This window comes from Alnus glutinosa, chromosome 7, assembly GCF_958979055.1.
Source record: "Alnus glutinosa chromosome 7, dhAlnGlut1.1, whole genome shotgun sequence".
Taxonomy (NCBI): domain Eukaryota; kingdom Viridiplantae; phylum Streptophyta; class Magnoliopsida; order Fagales; family Betulaceae; genus Alnus; species Alnus glutinosa.
Genome location: NC_084892.1, coordinates 14,343,060 through 14,364,259, shown reverse-complemented (window position 1 = coordinate 14,364,259; position 21,200 = coordinate 14,343,060). Strand labels below are relative to the sequence as shown.

The window sequence follows — 21,200 nt, the reverse complement described above, 5'->3', positions numbered from 1 at the left end:
TGTAGTAAAAATTTGCCCTAACAACAAAAAATCAAAATCTTAAAAACTTAAGCTAACACAAAAATGAATTCAAGCAACTCATACACAATTACTCATGCGTAAATACTCATATTAGTTTATATCTTATATGTGTAGTGTCAAGCAACCGGCATATACAATGGCAAGCAATGATGTGATTTTTAGGGTTCATTATGGGGGCTGGTTTGATCGGCGACATAGGTGCACGTATGTTGGTGGGAATATATGGTTGTATGAAGAACCTTATGACCTGGATTGTCTGTCATTTTTTGAGATCGAAAGAGTAGTTACAAAATTTGGATACCATCCAGGTAACCTTGTTTACTATGATGGAGCCGGTAAAGAATTAGAAGACGGGTTAGTTCTGTTAACCTCAAATGAGGATGTCGTCAAAATGGCTGATGTATTTTTAGGCCATAAACTTGTTGTGCTGTACACTATTGCCTTTTCAAATTCTGCTGATGAATTAGTCCCAAATGTGAGTGAGGTTGAAGAGGGTGAGGATGGTGGAGTTGAGGAAATGAGGATGAAGGTTGTAAATGACCCATACCGGAGGGCATTGATGAGTGATGATGAGAGCGATGCATAGGACATGCTTGATGAATCAGAAGATAGTGATTCTTATTTTGATGAGGAGGGTGGTGATTCTGGTGAGGATGAGGGTGGTGATGGTGAGGAATGTGGTGATGAAGGTGGCTGATGAGTGCCAAAAAGTGTATATTTGGACCCCTTAATTTACGTTAGTTAAACCTTTAACTTTATTACTTTCTGATGTTTTGTTTAGTTTTGGTGAATTTACGTTTTTGCAGGACATAAAGAGAAAAATGGTTATTTTCAAGTGAAAATGCATAAAAGCTGGAGATTTGGAATTGCTGTGAAGTCGATCGATCGAATCTCAAGTTCGATTGATTGAAATTTTTTCGATGTCGATCGATCGATCGAATTTATGCGGAGCTGGAATTTCAGAAACCCTAGCTAACTCTAGAAATACCATTCTTTTCTAATTTTTAGAAGAAGAGCCGCGGAGGAGGCCGCTTAGGAGTGCCCTAGGGGCCGATTTCACTGTATCTTAGGGTTTTTGGGTCGATTTTGACATAGAACTTCAATCTTTTGTAAGTTTATTCGTTTTTAATGCATTCTTGTAGTTTATTTATGCTTTCTTTGTTCATGTCTAGCTAATACTTTCATCTAAGGTTGAGGATGAAACCTCACCAGTGAATAGAAACTGAGTTTCATGCTCGTTTATGCTATTTGAGTTTATGGGCTTGATTTCTCATTGTTCTATTTCGGTTTTTGAGATTATTTTTGGATATCTCTTGTGATTTCCGGATACAAGTGATGATTTGATATGGTTTCATTAAATTGATGGCTTGGGTTTTCATGTATATTGGATATTCATTGTGTTTCATTCTATGGATACATTTGATGATTTAGTTGAAACTAGATATCTTTTATGATTTGTGGAAGAATGGATTCATTGAATGATTTAAACTATTTTTGAAGCAAAAGTAGAACATACCCAAGATTTGCAATTGAAAACCTCAAAATATGTGTGATGAGCATGAGATTAAGTTGTTGTAATTTGGTGAGTGTGGATTCCAAAACCCTAGACCCCTTTATTTTCATTTATTTTGTTTATGTTTTATTTTATCAAAAACCCCTAAATTTGGAACTAGGTTAAAATATGATTAGTTTGAATAGAGATTAATTTTCGCAACTCAATTCCCTGTGGGATCGACCTCGCACTTGCAAAACGCTATATTGCAAACGATTCGTGTACTTGCGAGTATTATAATTTGCACAACAGTGGCCATGAAGAGGCAGTCCAACAAGATACCACTCATGTTGGTGGGTTAGGCGATCTGTCTAGATGGTTGGATGACGAGGAAGAGGATGAGGTATCCTTTAATTTGGCCAGAAGTGATGTTTTGGTAAGTCCTCCTAAAAGTGATGAGGAGTTTGAGGCGACTAGTGGGGTTCGGTGTGTTACTAGGGTTTCTCAATTCGAAGATATGGACATGGAAGAGCCGCATTTGGATGTGGGCATGTCATTTGATTCAGCAGCTCAGTTTAGGAAAGCTGTGAGGGAATACAATTTGTTCAGGGGAAAGGATGTTGAGTTCACAAAAAATGATGGGGAGGGGGTCATTGGAGTCTGCAGGAATAATGCCAAGGGTTGTCCTTGGAGAGTTTATGGTTCATTGGTACCGGGTGAGATGACTTTTATACTTAAGTCACTGAACCTTGACCACCGGTGTACAAGATGTTACAAGTCCTCAATTTTAACTTCTAGGTGGATTGCGAACAGGATGTTCCACAAATTCAAGATACAGCCAAACTATCCACTTGCAACTCTATATGACAATGTAAAAAGGAAATAGAATGTGGATGTCAATTTTAGACAACTGTACAGGGCTAAGGTGAAAGCCAAAGAATTTATAGAAGGTAAGCACAAAGAGCAATACAAGCGGCTATGGGATTATTGTGCAACAGTTAGGCAAACAAATAGAGGGAGCACAATGTTGATGAAAGTTGAACGGCCTACTTTAGATGCGCCACCTACTTTTCTATGGTTGTATATGTCTTTGGCAGCATGCAAAGACAGTTTCGGGCAGGCTTGTAGGCCTATGATAGGTGTGGATGGATGCTTTCTCAAGGGACGCTATGGGGGGCAACTGTTGGCTGCTGTTGGGAGAGATCCCAATGACAACATTTATCCCATTGCCATGGCTGTGGTTGAAGCTGAAAACAAGGACAGTTGGAGTTGGTTTCTAGAGACATTGGTGGCTGACTTTGGTCCAAATGGAAGTAATGGGTGGACATTCATCTCTGACAGGCAAAAGGTATGTTACTTTGCTTAGTTTCAATATTAAATTATTGTTGTTTCTTCATAATTTTTCATTGTTTTTTAATTATTATTTATTATTTATTTGTATTATGTTGTTTTGTGCCTAGGGTTTGATTCCTAGTTTCGAAGGTGTGCTACCAACCACCCCACATCGCATATGTCTAAGACATTTATATGCGAACTTTAGGGGTGATGAGCATACATGATTGGTTTTGAAGGACAAGATGTGGAAGGCAGCTTCAGCCTATAATATTCAAGGATTTGACAGGGAAATGGCAGCGATGAAGAGGTTGAGTCCAGCTGCACATGCTTACTTGGAGAAGATTGACCCACATACCTGGGCTAGGGCTTATTTCGACATAGGCCCGAAGTGCGATTTGGTAATGAACAACCTATGTGAGTGCTTCAATTCGTACATTATCAAAGCACGGGACAAGCCAATCCTTACCATGCTAGAGATGATCAGGAAGAAGTTGATGAGGCGGTACCAGAAGAAAAGGTAGGGAATTAGGGAGTATGTTGGGGAATGGTGCCCGAAGATAGTGGCGAAGTTGGAACAATGTGGAAAGGAGGCTAAAGAGTGCACTGCACATTATGCTAGGGATGGACTATATGAAGTCGAGTGCAGTTATGGCACATTTGTCGTCGACCTAGCGCATCGTACTTGTGGGTGCATGCAATGGGACATGATTGGCATTCCATGTCCACATGCCATCTCAGCCATCTTACATAACTCCTCCAAGCTTGAGCAGTACCTACATCAGTATTACAGTGTTGAAAGTTATAAGAAGGCATACAACCCAATGATATACCCAGTGCCAAGCGAGGACCAATGGGTAAGAACCGGCCAAAACGAAGTGGATCCACCTATTATTAGACCTACCCCAGAAAGGCCAAAAAAGATTAGGAGAAGGGGTCTGGACGAGCTAAAAAATCCATATTGCATGAGGAAAGGTGGTGTAACCATGCTCGAAGTGCAGGGCAGTTGGCCATAACGCCAGGACTTGCACTAGGAGGAAGAGAGTGTCCAATCCTAGTAGCTCATGAGTAAGTGCACCCACAAGTACTGCAACGGAGTTGAGCTTGGATGATGTAAGTCTGTTTTCGGTTTTATATATGCTTATAATAAAATGTCATTGCCAACAGAGTTAATGATTTTACTAACTTTAATTATTGTGTTCAGATGCCTTCTCAGCCAGTTCCTGATGCTTCACAGCCTACACAGTCATCCGCATATGCACTACCTGTTTCAAGGCCCAAAAGGAGACATGCATATACTACTGTTGGTGTAGGTATCATTAAGTTGAGTGCAGTTATTACAAATATGAGTTATTTCTAATTGTTTTATGTTGCATATGCAGCCTACTTCTACCAAAAGGAGTAAGACAACTCCAGCTCCCTCAGTGCAACCTGCTCCACCTCCCTCAGTGCAGCCTGCTCCAGCTCCTTCAGTGCATACTCGGGCATCACCTAAAGGAAACCAAACAGCTGTAAGTCAATACAGATTTACACCCCTATAGGTAAACAGATTTTTAGTTTCTAACTCATCATGTGTTGCACAGGCTCGGAAGCCCACAATTGCCCACGTTGGACAGAAGACATTGGGCCTTAAATCTGTTGCTGCAAGACCTCTTAGAAGGTCTGGTAGATTGTTAGCAACATTTAAGGAGTCCGATCCCAACAAAGAGATACCAACTATTGACCTCACAAGTGATGCTGGTCAACCAGCAACTGCACCAGTAGTGTTCAATCGACAACCGGCTAGGGCAAACAGAGTTTTCATTCGGGAACCAGCAAGAAATGTAACAAGGGTGGTGGTACCAACAGTGGAGAAGGGTATGCAACGAGTAGAAGCAAAAAACAAGGGAAAAAGACCAATATGGCAGCCTTGATGGGTTTTTGGAGACTGTCTTAGCTTGATGTATCAGTTTGTTGGAAAAAGGACAATTTCTGGTTTTTGTATTGTTGGTTGTTGGAAGTATGGAAAGAAAAAATTCTGTTACTGTTGGCTATTTGTTTTTTGTACAAGTTGTTGGTAATATGCAGGAACTGTACTTGGACAAAATTTTATTATGGCACATTTATGTAGGAACAATTTGTAGTTGTAGTTGGACAAATTTGATTATGTTGATTTTGAGTAGCTGTTGTTGATAATTGAGAATTACAGGTTAATTGAGAATTACAGGTTCTAACACAATAGTGCTAGTTTGATATGATGGGCCGTATGTTGATGCTAATACAAAATTTGCATGCTATACACTTTGACTAATTATTTATATATTCTCCCATGAACTACCTGTAATTGTCACAATGCCACCATGAACTACCTTGGATTGTCACAATGCCACCATGAACTGACAATCCTCACCAAAATAAGTCATTGAACTACCATTTCAAAAATACGATTTGGTAATGAAACTTTTTGATGCATTAACAACAAATACACTACCATATAGAGCATTCAACAGTATGCTTCCAACCGAATTCAATTCAGATAGCTACCAATAATATGATAACATGCAACAAAATGAACATCCCATTTCATAGAGCAAAAAGGCCATTAGTCATTACAAAGTTTACAAATACATTAGTGATTACAAAGTTTACAAATACACTAGTCAGTACAAAGTTCCAAAATTACGCATATCACTAGAAAGTTACATTTTTAATAACACAAGCCATTTTGTTTCATGGTAGTCGTTTGTAGGACAAATGTCTTGCACCATGATAGTTGCCCTAAAATACAGCTACGAAGACAACAAAAAAAATCCAAGAAAATGCCAAAAGATGACTAGTTGTCTTTGAAACTTTCACTTGCATGTCATATCGAATTGCTTAAATCTCTAGCTTGGCCTTCAACTCTATAACCTCTTTGTTTAGCATCGCGTCCCTATGTTGCAAACGACCCATCACTCATTTAGCATGGTCACACATGTCAGTATCTTTCCATTGGAAGAATCCACAAGAGCGACCGGCCTATTCAAATTACAGGCCATATAAATAAACGAGGATTAGTTTATTAGTTTTGAAAAAATTCAACAAAAGCATTCATTCTAAAGTAAAGAAATCCATCAACATTGCACCAAAGGACTGCATACTAGCTAACAAGGAGTAATTATTAAAAGAAAAAAGAAAAAAAAAAAGCATATCAGATGAAAATATATGATATCTTATTATGAGTCCCGAGCTTGGAGGATGTTATATGTAATAATTGAGGTATTTAATATGTTAGGTGAGATGTGACCCAGATTAATTAGTTTATAATTAAGATATGACAAAAAAAAAAAAAGGCATATTTCTTATTCGTATACAATGTAAAAGGAAGATTACGAAGAAATCATGCTCTAATTTGAAATTGCCATCATCTAACTGACTACCACCAAAGTTGAGGACATGAGATATATTACTCTAAAAAAAAAAAGCTCATTACAAAGATTACATGGAAAATTTTGCTTGGATAATCGAAATATATAACTATATTACTCTAAAAAAAAGCTCAACTTCAGAAGCTTAAAAAATAGCTCAACTTCAGTTACCCATTGTCCAAAAAAAAAAAATAATAATCCAACAACAAGAATCCAGAACTAAGATCTAAACTTTCAAACCCTTAAAAAATTACCCATTGTCTACAAATAGAAGTGAAGAACCCATCACATCCTCAAATCACAGAGGAAATTTACAGATCTATAAAAAATAATTCTCACCTCAAAGTTAACACAACCGTAGAACAAACGGCCGAAATTTTCCTCAGTGAAGGAAGTCTTCAAAGGTGCTGGAAGTCCACAACGACACATGGACTCCACAGAGGTTGCTTCGCTATTCATTGAACAAGACATTTTCCTTCTTCTTTCGTGAAGTCGGCTCCTCCTTCTCTCTCGGGCTATTTGAAGTTTGGAAGAGAAATGGAAGACAAGCTTCGAAAATGAAAGGAGCTTGTCTTTTGATTCCTTTTTTTTGAATTATTTTGAATTATTTACTTATTTTTATTTTTTAATTCATAATCGTTAACCACTACAGGTGAGGGAAAAACAGAGATAAAAAGGGCTGAGACGGCACGTGAGGGTCACGTGATCCTTTGACCGTCTATTTTAACCAAGAAGATTAACGGAAGGGGGCAAAGTATGTAACAGTGGTAGTTGAATGCTCTATTTTTGTCAAGTTGGTAGTTCATGGGGGCATAGCGCATTTTTTGGTAGTTCATGGGGGGGAAAAGGTAATTACCCCAAAAATTTAACAACCACACAAACAATCACTAAATGTTATGAAAGCAATAAATCAATCAACACAAGTAAATTGGTGACGAAGTGGAAACCTTTTGAAGAACTATTCAAAAGTAAAACTACTCCGGAACAGCCAAATCCAGGAAATCAATCCTCTATAGAAGAATGAGAAATTACAAAATGTTCATACTTACCAAACCTTTGCAATTGACACACCCTTGTACTAGACAAGCGACCCATTTGCCTTCTATCGTAGTAGTTCTGTCAAAACCTCTAGATAATTCTTGAACTTAATCTCATTTATAGGAACTGCAATAGGCTTTAGTTATTATTGATGAAAGTTTGTGGTTTATAACAAAGACTCTAAGAGAGGTGCACTTGAAAGCGTAAAAATCTAAACTCTATCTCTTAGAAAATGAAGAAAAAGGTACTTTTTTTTTCCTCTTGAAATATTACATTCAATTCCATAGAACATTGTGATCTAAAAGCCCTTAAATAGACTTGAGAAAGTAGCCCAAAAATCATAAAGTAGATTACCCAAAAATTGTAGATTTTTGGTGCTCGTTGTACGAGGTTGCAGATGAGGCATTCAGCCAAAAACTCGTCTGCAAGCTCGTTCGTAGAGATTACAGTCAAGCTATTATGTGAAGGGCTCATTCGTACACATTGCAAGCGAGTTTGTAGACGAGTTGTTCTGTCCAAATTTCCAGTCTTCTCATCACACCCCATTTTTACCTAGTAAACGTTAAATTCGGAAACATTTCATGAACTACAAAGTTGTATCATTTTGAGTCAGCTTTCTAATGCCACTAATTTGGCTTCAATCAAATTATGAATCAAAAGTTATGGTCATTTTAACTTGACTAGGTCAATGTTCACAACATACAAAAACTTGAATCATCATGTCTTGGATCAATTTTTTCACTGACTTAACCCTTAGACTAAAAATTACAATCAATCATGTTTTGATACTAAATTTTTCAACACTAAAAATCTAACACATTTTATATATGTAATAAAATGGATTTGTATGTCTAGATCATGTTATTGAATTATACATGGTTAGTAAATACTTTCAACATGACTGACTTCTGTTGGACTCAATATTTAATTTATGAAGCAACAAAACAAGTCAAAGTTAAGAAATCCTCTGGATTTAGTCACTTCCAAACAACTAATCAGGTTAGTGAAATATACACTACTTTAGCGAATGTGATTCTAGCCTTTAGTTAGGGAATTTATCTTCATATCATATGAAGCAATGTTTTTTTGTAATTAGAATATTGTTTCAATGATGTCTTGAGAACTCTCACAAACATGATGTATGATATAACGCACAATCTCTCCAGATGGATTTGTACGATGAAAAACATCTACAAGTGGCAACAATAATTATATGTGAACCAATGAAAACAAGAGTAATTACCCCCACCCCCCCAAAGTGGAATCAAGCCTCGAAGAATGCAAACCTAGCCTATAGTCATGGAGTTCAAGCATCATATCAAATAAAGGGATGCTCAGGTGCAATTAGAGCATTGCTTCAATGAAGTTTTGAGACACAAGCATGTAGTTAAATGTCACATACAACCTCTGCAAATGCACTTTTCCAAATGCACTTATTCAATATGAAACCTCTACAAATGGAAGATATAACTGCCTATTGACCAATGGAAACTGATTGCGAGGTGATGAACATTGAATATTGCATATTCAAGCCGCTTAGCTCGCTTATATTAGGCTCTTAGTTTTATTGTGATATGATGTTTTGCATTGTTTTTATGTTAACAACACTCTCAGGAACCAAGGGAAAAACACAAGTAATATTCCGGACTTAAAGGCAAAATTCAGCAAAACCCAAATCCAGCATTCACCAAGGCAACACACTCGAGCACATCACACTAGGCTCGAGCGCAGAACCATTCTACTAAAGCGCACATCAGCTAGGCCTCGAGAGCATTAGGCCATGAGGTTCAAGTGCGCATCAGAAGCTCGAGCGTAGCCGAAAGACATGTGCGCACAGGACACCATCACATTGGGCATTAGCGCAGGAAGAACTAGGCTCGAGCTCAACATGGGCTCGAGCACAGTAATGCCGGCGATTGAGCACAGTCGTGCGGCAAAGTTGATAGCAAGACACCAAATTCACTTAGCAGTTGTTTTATGATTTCTAGTTGAATTATATGTTCTTGTATGTACAAATCTGATGAGTGCCAAATATTGTATATTTGGACCCCTTAATTTACATTAGTTGGACCTTTAGCTTAGTTATTTTCTAATGTTTTTGGTATTTTACAGATCATAGAGAGAAAACGGTAATTTTTAAGTGAAAAAAGGCAAAGTTTGGAAGTCAAAATCGGATTGGATCAAATTTCAGGTTCTGCACCAATTATAGTATTTTGATCATAACTTTCAGCTCAAACATCGGATTAAAGAGAAATCAGTGGCGTTGGAAAGATAATTCAAAATGCTACAAATCATTTTGAAATAGAATTTTCCTAATTCGAAAGTCTGCTACGTCATAAATGCCCCGCAATATAAGAGCGCGAATTTCCTTGTTTCTGGCGGTTGCAGACACTCCAAACCCTAGCATTCTTTTCTCTTATTAGGGTTTTTGAGGGGTAGAGGTGCCATTTTTGAAAATATGGCCCTAAACCCTAGCGTTCTTTTCTCCTATTAGGGTTTTTGAGGGGTAGAGGTGTCATTTTGAAAATATGGCCCTAAACCCTAGCGTTCTTTTCTCCTATTAGGGTTTAGAAGGGTAGATGTGCCATTTTGTAAAAATTGGGTTTAACCTAATTTTCTGCTATAAATACCCCATGCTATGCACCACTTAGAAGACACATCTCAACATTGTACATAGCAGTAGTTGGGTTCTTTTGCTTCTATTCTTTGTAAGTTTTTATTTTTATATTCTTAATGAAATTTAGTATTTTCTTTTTAGTAATGAGTAGCTAATTTTTCAACTAAGGTTGATGATGAAACCTCACCTTAGAAGAGCAACTATATTTTCATGAGAGTTTTTGCTATCCGATTTTATTGGATTTAATATTTTCAATGTTCTACTTCTTTTCAATTTTTGAGATGATTTCTTGGATATCTATTGTGATTGTGATTTCCGGATACATGTGATGATTTGAGAATAGTCTCATTTAATTGATTGCTTGGATTTTTCATTTATCAAAATATTGGATATTCATTGTGTTTCGTTCTGCGGATACATTTGATGATTCGGTTTAAACCGGATATCTATTGTGATTGTGATTTCCGGATACATGTGATGATTTGAGAATAGTCTCATTTAATTGATTGCTTGGATTTTTCATTTATCAAAATATTGGATATTCATTGTGTTTCGTTCTGCGGATACATTTGATGATTCGGTTTAAACCGGATATCTTTTGTGATTTGTGCAAAGAACGGATTCATTGAATGATTTAATTAATTTTTGAAGCATAGTAGAACATTCATAAGATTTTTACGGTGAGAACTTCGGATGTGTATTAACGAACATGAGAATATGTTGCTGTGATTTGGTGGGTGTGGATTCTAAAACCTTAGTACATTTTTTTTTGTTTTATTTTATTTTTCTATTATTCACCAAATTTGGAACTAGGTTAAAATATAATTAGTTTAAATAGAAATTAATTTTTGCAACGCAATTCCCTGTGGATACGATCTCGCACTTGCACATACACTATATTGCAAACGATTCGTGCGCTTGCGAGTATTAAAATTTGCACATCAAGTTTTTGGCACCGTTGCCGGGGAATTGTTTGTTTGTGGAAATTGATTTTTGTTTGAATTGATTTTATTTTTCTACTAGTTTAGGTAGATTTTTGTTTTATTTTTCTTCTTCCAATTTTTGTTTCTTTTTCTTTTTATTTGTTTTTGCTTTATTGTCTAACCCCCCCCCCCCCCCCCCCCCCCCCCCAAAAAAAAAAAAAAAGCAAGGGTTTCTGTTCTATTGTTATTTCAGGTTGTGCGGAATTTTGCGAAGTCAATCGATCGACACTAGAGGCGTTACCTGGAAAAGTTCAGTAGCAGAAATTTTTTGCCAAAAAATTATTTTTGGTCCAAACTTGTAAGTTTTAATTCTTACCTTTCTGGTGTCTTTGTTTGTTGTATGCATTTGTGTTAGTCTTCATTTTTTTGTATTTATTTTGTTTGTGCTATTTTTCTTTTAATCTTCAAAATGAAAATAAATAAATTTTGCTAGTGTGGTCTTACGGCCCTATCCAAGTGTCTAGGCAAGTTCTGGCTAGGAAAGTCTTGGGATTTAAGTGTGTCCGGTGTGACCACCCTCACTTTCCTGGGAACGAACCTGGGCTCTTGGAGAATTCTGTCTACCTCACTAGCATTTTCTTTTTTTTTTCTTTTTTTTTTTTTTTAAAAAAAATATTGCTAGTGTGGTCCTACGGCGCTATCCAAGTGTCTAGGCAAGTTCTGGCTAGGAAAGTCTTGGGATTTAAGTGTGTCCGGTGTGACCCCCCTCACTTTCATGGGAACAAACCTAGGCTCCTGGAGAATTCTGTCTACCCCACTTGCATTTTCTTTTAGCAAAAAAAAAAAAAGGGTTCATATTTTTGGTAGGAAGTGATTCTAAAACATGAATTATCACTCATATGGACCATGTTCACGTTGCTCTAATCCTCATCATTGTGCCAGTAATTGTCCATCTTGGGGACAATTCCATAATTTTTCATATGAGCAAATGAACACAAATTTCTCTAGCCCGGGGTTCAATTCAAATTCCAATTTTTACAACCCTGACTGGAGCAACCATTCTGATTTCTCGTGGCAAGCTCAAGGCATGGGAAATTGTGCTCCCCAATTTTAGGAACTGCATCATCCTGAATATCTGTAGTTCGAAAACCAAGTCCTCAATAATTCATCATATGATCCCCTTCCTCAAAAATCATTAGAAGATTCACTGAAGAAATTTATGGAGATAACTGGCCAATCCACCATTCAAGTTTTACAACCAGAGTCGTCATTGGAGGATACGCTGAAGGAATTTATGGAGAACACTAGCCAAACCATGCAAGAGCTTAAGAATGTCACCATGGTTGATAGCTCAGCCATTCGAGAGATCAAAGATGACACTATGGCCAATACTTCAGCAATTCAAAGGTTGGAAGGACAACTTAATCATCTGGTTGCTAAGTTTAACAGACTGGAGGAAGAAGAGTTTCAAGCAGCTGATGGCTGAAGGGCACTACATGATTGAAGAGGATGATTCTAACTATCTTCATTATGAGCATGTCCAAGCCACCACCGCACTTGGGAGTGAGGTAGTTTTTGAAAAGATTGTTAATGAGCCAAGTCTGGAAGATCCTTTTGAAGAGAGTTGTGCTCAATTCGAATTTGACCTTGACTTTGTACCTAAGCAAGATGAGGCTTTATTGGATTCTACTCCCGAGATACAACTTGAGAATGGGGAAACCACTGAGATATCATTCCCCAACACATCTTCATTAGTGGCTGAGAATGAAGTGAAAGGAGAGCACTTGGAATATATTGAGCACCTTGAGCACACAGAGCCCCTGCCAAATCCAAATATGTCCACTAACAAGGAAATGAGTACTGAAGCTCATTCCTTCATCACAATCACTCTTGAGACATTTCATGAGCACAAAGTTTCAGTTCTTCAATGTCTCCAAATGCCATCTTCTGCTAAAAGCCTCAAGGATCGATGCACACAAGAACAAAAATCTAGGAACCATCGTCCTACGAAGATCCTTCGAAGCACACAAGTTAGCCACCTAAGACGGCGACACATTCTTTCAGAGGGGTATCAAATTCTAAAGAAGAAAGGGTGGAAGGGATTGGTTGGACATCCACGTGATCGGGGAAGGCGTAAATTTTCTTTTCCCTTTTATTTTTTGTACATTTGATTTGTTTCAGTTGATTTCTTGATATTTTATTTTTGTTTGGGACAGCAATTAACTTTTTTATGTTTGTTTCTATGAGAAAATGTTGCTGTTAGTTTTGTTAACAGGTGTTTGGTGTTTAAGTTTGGGGGACTCCCTGGCCTTTTTCATATCTCGGATTTTCATTCCCTTCTGGTAACGTATTTCTATACCACACATTGAGGACAATGTGTAATTCAAGTTTGGGGGTATGGAAAAAAACACTCTGTCTGTTTGTTTGTTTATTTATTTATTTATTTTTTTTTTATGTTTGTTTGTTTATTTTTAGTTGTCTTTTTGTTCTCAAAATTTTGAAAAAAATTAAAAAAAAAAAAAAAAAAAATTTGTTGTCAAGTTTGAGTTAAACCGTAGCTGTGGTTTGCATTTCATTGGCTTGCTTAAAGTGTTGAACATTTCATCATGTCATTAGGAATCTATGTCTTTTGACTTATTTTTGGGCTAGTAAGACTTCACTTGTTTGAGATGAATTATCACGAGCACATTAGCATGCAATTTGTGGGGTATGAATTTGTGCTTAATCATTGTGTATTTTGAGAATTGTTGGATGACCTATTGATAAATAACCTTGGCCTGCAAGATATATTTACATTTTTTTTTTTTTAAAAAAAAAAGAAAGATCACTTTTAGTTTTTCACTGAGTAACCGGGCCTCTTGCCTCATTAAGCAGTGAGTGTTCGTGTCAAAAGGTGAGAATTTCAATTTGGTTGATTGTATGGCTAGTTTGGCTTCGTAGCCTTTTTGACTTGAGTAATTAAGCCCTTAGAGATGTTTTTACATCTAGTGCCCTAAGACCATCTGGTTTGGGAGTCACTGGCCCAACACTCGTTACATGGGTCAATTAGAAAGCTTAAGGGAGTCGAGCATTGCACAGCCTACACAAAAAAAAAAAAAAAAAACTATAAATAAAATAAAATAATTTACATATCGTGCCTTGGTTGTTTCATTTGATAGGAATTCCAATGATTTTTGAGGTACTTATCTTAAGATTTAAATGAAACCTCATGATTGTATGTTAATTTCACTCTACACTTTTGAGAACAGGTGATGTCTTATTTGTCCATTTATGAGTGATTCGATGTTAGATCCCCTGTTGATGTTGATGTTGGTGTTTGTCTTTTTAAGCATGCTAATGACATATGAACCATGGTTTGTGTGAAAATTCTTTCTTGTTGACAACATAGTGTTTCAATGTTTGTGGGTATCATTTCTGGCAAACCCTCACGAGACTTCACTCGTCCTCTAGGGAGTCCTAGGGGTTTAAAAGACTTGTTGCATGCGCTAAATGCAATCGTCCCTCCCACAAAAGCGGATTTATGTTTATTACTTTGATTTGATTTGATTTGATTTTTTTATTTTGTTTTGCTAAGGGACTAGCAAAATGTAAGTTTAGGGGTATTTGATGAGTGCCAAATATTGTATATTTGGACCCCTTAATTTGCATTAGTTGGACCTTTAGCTTAGTTATTTTCTAATGTTTTTGGTATTTTACAGATCATAGAGAGAAAACGGTAATTTTTAAGTGAAAAAATGCAAAGTTTGGAAGTCAAAATCGGATTGGATCAAATTTCAGGTTCTGCACCAGTTATAGTATTTTGATCATAACTTTCCGCTCAAATATCGGATTAAAGAGAAATCAGTGGCGTTGGAAAGATAATTCAAAATGCTACAAATCATTGTGAAATAGAATTTTCCTAATTCGAAAGTCTGCTACGTCATAAATGCCCCGCAATATAAAAGCGCGAATTTCCTTGTTTCTGGCGGTTGCAGACACTCCAAACCCTAGCATTCTTTTCTCTTATTAGGGTTTTTGAGGGGTAGAGGTGCCATTTATGAAAATATGGCCCTAAACCCTAGCGTTCTTTTCTCCTATTAGGGTTTTTGAGGGGTAGATGTGCCATTTTGAAAATATGACCCTAAACCTTAGCGTTCTTTTCTCCTATTAGGGTTTAGAAGGGTAGATGTGCCATTTTGTAAAAATTGGGTTTAACCTAATTTTTTGCTATAAATACCCCATGCTATGCACCACTTAGAAGACACATCTCAACATTGTACATAGCAGCAGTTGGGTTCTTTGGCTTCTATTCTTTGTAAGTTTTTATTTTTATGTTCTTAATGAAATTTAGTATTTTCTTTTTAGTAATGAGTAGCTAATTTTTCAACTAAGGTTGATGATGAAACCTCACCTTAGAAGAGCAACTATATTTTCATGAGAGTTTTTGCTATCCGATTTTATTGGATTTAATATTTTCAATGTTCTACTTCTTTTCAATTTTTGAGGTGATTTCTTGGATATCTATTGTGATTTTCGGATACATGTGATGATTTGAGAATAGTCTCATTTAATTGATTGCTTAGATTTTTCATTTATCAAAATATTGGATATTCATTGTGTTTCGTTCTGCAGATACATTTGATGATTCGGTTTAAACCGGATATCTTTTGTGATTTGTGCAAAGAACGGATTCATTAAATGATTTAATTAATTTTTGAAGCATAGTAGAACATTCATAAGATTTTTACGGTGAGAACTTTGAATGTATATTAACGAACATGAGAATATGTTGCTGTGATTTGGTGGGTGTGGATTCTAAAACCTTAGTACATTTTTTTTTTTTGTTTTATTTTATTTTTCTATTATTCACCAAATTTGGAACTAGGTTAAAATATAATTTGTTTAAATAGAAATTAATTTTTGCAACGCAATTCCCTATGGATACGATCTCGCACTTGCACATACACTATATTGCAAACGATTCGTGCGCTTGCGAGTATTAAAATTTGCACATCAAAATCCATGAAGGATTTCACTTGTACTCTCTATAAATATCCTAGACTCATCCAAATTAAAGGATGGAGAGATTAGTTTACATTAAATAATATAACCAATAAGATTAGAGGCTAGGGTTTTGGAGGAAAAGTGAAGATTTTTCAGCAATGATCTAGGATGTATTTCTCTTTGACAAAGATGATTTCAATCATCTCCATGAGCGGCTAAATCTTCCATGGGGTATTGATATAATCTTTTCCAAGTTGTAATGGTATAATTGTGTTTTCTCTTGGGAATATTATGAACATGAATATTGGTTTTTTAATCTTGAGATTATTTTTAATGCTTATATTCGATTTTGATAAATCTTTTATCTTGTCTTAGAAAATTATTTGTCTTGATTGAACTCAACGTTCATATTTTCTATAATTATGTGAATGATGGTTGAACAACGGTTTTAGTAGACATGGAATCAAGATAGTTTGATAGGCCATGCCTAGGAAGAATAAATTGCTTTACACCATAATTAGTTTAATTTAGATAAATCAATTTATATTTGCCGAAAGATGAGTTATACTTATCCCTTGACTATGTGTAAGCTAATTAGGATATTTGATAGCCCATGCCTAAGAAGAATGAATTGTTTTACACCTTAGTTTAGGTAGAACATTCATACCTTGTAGAAAGATGAACTATGCTTATTTCTTAATAAAAGAATTTTTTTACGACATTGTTGAGTGCTTGACACACACACGAGTCATAATATTCATGTACGTAAAATTTTCATGTTAAATGCAATTTACCATTATGATGAGGTTAGAGGTGAGATCAATCTCCTATAATATTTCTCCTGACTATCTTATTTTTACTTTTATGTTTTTATTTAGTTTCAATTACAAATCAAAAATACTTTCTAAATTAAATTAGAGTTAATTTTAGTAACTTAACAACCAAACCAACAATCTTTAAGGTTAGATACCCTCACATAGACCTATCCTACAAAGATTCATTCTATTGCGAGTGACTATTTTTATTATTGATACACTCAAGACCACATCACGGGCTAACCTATTTTGAGATTGGAGATCATCCACATTGCATCGTGTTCCTAAAAATATAGTTAGAAAAATTATAGTATCAATCAAAATATTAAACTACAAAGGGATGATAACTTATAAGCATCCAATTAAAGCTAACACCATAGCTATTAAAAGCTTACAGTGTGGATGTTGGGGATTATGCCCTAAATCACAATATATTCATTTATATCACATTCCAATTTGTAATGAATAAAATTATTATTTACTGATTTATTTAATTGAGAAAATATATTTGTTTTTTATTTTTATTTTTTTTTTCTCTGCACTTTCTACTAATGGTGAAAGTGTGAAGCTTCAACAATGCGCAGAGGCTAGAAGAATGCTTTCACCGCCATCCATTGACATATTTTTATCTTTGGTATCTTTCATTAATTTGCTAGACATGTTCATTTCACTTACCCTAAGACTGATTAATACCTTTGGTATCTTTCATTAATTTGCACTATGCATGATGCTGTTTTATTTTTACTTTTCTCTGATATTCGCCATTTATTGATTTGTTCCACATTCTAAGAGCATTAGCGATGCTTGTCAAAATTCAAATCACATGTTAGTTTGCAGATTTCCATTGAAGGAAACATGGCAAAACAGTTGACCGGGATGGTAAATTTTAGTTTAGTTTGCATGAAGAAGTTGTATCTAGCGTCTCTAGCTTAAGGCGGCGTTTGGTATGTAGAATGGATGTTGCATTAGGAAAATGAATAGTTATTACTATCAATAGAAGAAGGTAGAATGAAATAGCTATTCTTATTCCTTGGTTTGGCTGTAACATTGGAATAGAACTTCAATTGTAATAAAATTTACTAAAACATCCAATAATACAATTTTAAATTACAATTTTGATGGACTTTTTTTCTTCTCACACAAACAAGTCGAGAGTGGAAGGCAACAAGCTTATGCAAACCCAGATTCAGAAGCTCTAATTAATGGCATTCAAGCGAAACCACCTCTCAAGCACTATTCCCTACCTCTCCAACCTCACAACTCTCAGGCTTCTATTCCTCTCCGCGGAGTTCCCGTCGTCTATACCGATCGACATTGTCCTGGCTTTACCACCTTGACTTGTTGTACAATAGCTATTCTATAGGATTAGTTCTTCCATTCCACGAGTTTAGTTCTTGTACCAAACGTACCCTAACAGTTTTTTGTTGTTGTTGTGTTTTTTTTTTTTTTTTTAGAACCTTTTTGCAGATATCAAGGGCTGTTGTTGCTGCTGCACATGGAAATATGAGTGCCTACTTTTCTCTAAAGTTTTTGTTTGTAATATTCGTGTGGACCTTTCTTTGTATATGCTTTGTTTTATTACCTTCTCTTCAGCAACATCATTATTGCAATCTCTTCGATCTATATCACAAAATTTAGATAGAGATCATGTCTAATTTGTATATGTTTAAGTTTTCTAATTTGGTAAATATTTACTGCTGATTTTGGTTTCTTTATATGAATGTGATTTTACCTTGTTAGATATATGGATGTTGCCAAGAATAGTGTTGAGTCATGGTTCTTACTGCAACAGTTTGAACTACTCATTTTATAAAAATCTATTGGTTTTTTTTTTTTTTTTTTTAAAAAAAAGTACAAAGTTATCAATGAGAACATAGTGTGCATGTCGTTATTGATAACGTATCATTTGTAACGACACGTTTGTTTAGGTTTTTAAGCTATCTCCAACGACATTGATGTCGTCACTAAAAATCTTTCTCTACTGAGCAACTGCGATGACTTATTAGCTACGACTTTTGGTCGTGGCTAAAGAGCAAAATTCTTGTAGTGACTTTCTATTCTTTGAATTAATTATAAAAATTTATTTATGATCAAATGCATCTTCAACACAAACTTGTTAGAGTTTAGGATAATTTGTAATATTTTTTACTTAAAAGGTCACAAACTTGATGAGTTTAATTTAAAATAAGCAAGTTGAATCTATATGAGTATTCTTAAGAAGGCTAAACTAAGGGTTTGTTTGGGTTTGCAATTTTAAAAAATGCGATTTAAAATAACGATTTTAAAATGTGCGATTTGAAAAAGCGATTTAGTTAAATGTTTGGCAAAATCACAATTTAGCATTTAAAATCCCAAGTTAACTTTTAAAATTTTGCGTTTTAAAAAAAGCATTATCTTACCTGCGTTTTCAAATTGCAATTTTTAAAAACGCAGTTCCCAAACGATTTATGTTATGCAATTTAGTTTAAAATCGCATTTATTGTCTACGAAATCGCAATCCCAAACACACCTTAAGCTGAGGAAGAGTTTATCGGAGTATTCATTTTAGATATGATTTTGGAATTATATAAAGTAAATATATAATCACATAATGGTGCAATAGGCATTAACATTATCATCACTGAAAAGATGGACAGTTTGATCAGAGACCGTTGAGTATGCTTGGTCGGGGAAGTATCCGTGTACATTTTCGTTAAAGCCATGGCGGTAGTAATTATAGGAAGAAGATTGGTTAGACTCGTCTAAGTACGTGGATGCATACGGATAGTATTCGGAGTCGTATGGGAACGGCCAAAACTCTGCCTTCCTTCCTGTTCTTCTCACCACCTTCAGGACCTTCCTCTGCTCAATGTATCCCGTCACCGTCACCTTTTGCTTGTCCATGTCTATTTCCAAGCTATCGACACCTGCTTCAGCCATTTCAATTCCATGAAGATTATAAAACCCAAATAAAATATAACATATATATATATATATATATACCATCTATTTTGGAGATTGCTCTTCGAATTCTCTTTTCGCATCCTTCACAATCCATATGCACCAAAAGTTCCACAATCTGTCACAAACATGAAACCGGCCTCATTAATATATGTATAGACAATTACCAATCCAGCAGTGGCATATATATATATATATATGTAAGAGAGATAGCACTTACAGACATGGCATTACATAATTCTGATCCCCTACCTCGCCAACCAAACATGATGTTTGACGCTGCTTGCTGCTTGCTGGTGCAGAGAACCTTAAAATGCTTCTTTATATATCAGAGTGAGCATTTTATCCCTTAACATCACTTGCTTCATAAGCTACTCCTTTTCTTGTGTACGTAGCCAGATGTATAGCTTGTGTCACAAGCTCACCATTAATTCATACTTATGTTCCAATCCTTTCATTTCAAAAATATATAAAAAAAAAATATGATACCAAACTAGCCCAACAGTACGAGTATGAGAACATTCTATGAGCAAAATGTTCAAATTGGTTTCAATTCGAATCAATCCTCTCAACTTGATTCTTTCTTCTTTTTGTCTAAAAAATTCCTGATTTTACATTATAAATAAGCTTTCTGGGTAATGTAATATGCTTTTAATTATTTCATCGAGGAACAATGACCAAGTCACATAGTTTTTGCCAAATCAACAACTTAATGAACGTTTATTTTTTATTCGCGTTTTGTTGCTGGGACGTGCAAGTTGAGTTGAGGACAAATTTCTGGAAGGGAATATAAAGAGGAAAGGGACCTTTGATTGTTATTTTGGAAAGACAAGTTGCCGTGGTTTCTGGCATGCACGCTCAAGGAATCTGTAGCTTTCACATGCACCCATCTATATATGGCATATGCTTGTTTGTATTGTGTATATAGCTTCACTATTTGATAATGATAGGAACCACCGGTCCCTTAAGAGTTAGAAGCCTAATCAACTTCACTTGGGTGAAGCATTCAATCCACGTGATCTTTATCATTTAGTAGATGGGTAGTTAGATAATTATGTTATCTTATCTTTATGTTGGGTAGACTATGTTGTTCAAGTCTAGAAGTCATATAAGTCAGGTTAGTTTATCAAGTCTACACAAGTCAGGTTAGTTAGTTTGTTATTATTAGTAGGAGTCTATTATTTCTAATAAATTAGTTTGAGTAGATGTTTATCACCACTTGGTTGAATCGTAGTAGGAAATGATCCGGATTGTGGTTCAATCCTACGATACTATATATGTTATCTATATATACGAAATAATATATATATACACTAAATAATATTAATCCAAAAAAAAAACCTTAACAATAGATAAATAGAATGCAATTAAAATATAGAATAAGGAAATATTACACAATGCTATAGAATCATGCAAGACTGTTGTTCTGAAAGGTTGATTTTGTGCCCCCAAAGGTATTCAACTGGGTGCGACTAGGTCTTTTGACACAAAACCTCTTAGGATTCGACTATAGCGTACGTCTACCTTCGTCAATGACGCACTTCTAAGTACAAAGGTCAAATAAACAACCCTTTGATATAATTAGAAGACTCAGTAATACAAAGAAGATGAAAAAATTGAATAGCAAATAACGTTGTCTCTCTCTTTGGTAAC

The 21,200-nt window shown here is 35.5% G+C and overlaps 1 protein-coding gene across 2 annotated transcripts; it reads right to left on the bottom strand.

Annotated features, from left to right (window-relative positions):
- Positions 1 to 19,187: 19,187 nt before the first annotated feature.
- On the bottom strand, positions 19,188 to 19,830 carry LOC133872280 (heavy metal-associated isoprenylated plant protein 45). 2 transcript variants are annotated; one of them, XM_062309758.1, is made up of 3 exons: positions 19,768 to 19,830; positions 19,590 to 19,665; positions 19,188 to 19,516 (listed from the first exon to the last, which is right to left on the bottom strand). In XM_062309758.1, exons 1-3 carry the CDS (start codon positions 19,813 to 19,815, stop codon positions 19,191 to 19,193), a joined length of 450 nt encoding a protein of 149 aa, XP_062165742.1. In that variant the 5' UTR covers positions 19,816 to 19,830; the 3' UTR covers positions 19,188 to 19,190. The 2 variants fall into 2 exon arrangements, with proteins under 2 accessions (XP_062165742.1, XP_062165743.1); XM_062309759.1 differs by having other exon boundaries at positions 19,188 to 19,513.
- Between the last annotated feature and the right edge of the window lie 1,370 nt (positions 19,831 to 21,200).

Excerpts from the sequence above, each read along its gene's own strand:
- LOC133872280 (XM_062309758.1), bottom strand. The coding sequence starts at position 19,815 with ATGTTTGGTTGGCGAGGTAGGGGATCAGAATTATGTAATGCCATGTCT. Across the intron at positions 19,666-19,767 it reads AATTATGTAATGCCATGTCT|ATTGTGGAACTTTTGGTGCA; the intron begins GTAAGTGCTATC and ends TGTTTGTGACAG. Across the intron at positions 19,517-19,589 it reads AGCAATCTCCAAAATAGATG|CAGGTGTCGATAGCTTGGAA; the intron begins GTATATATATAT and ends AAATGGCTGAAG.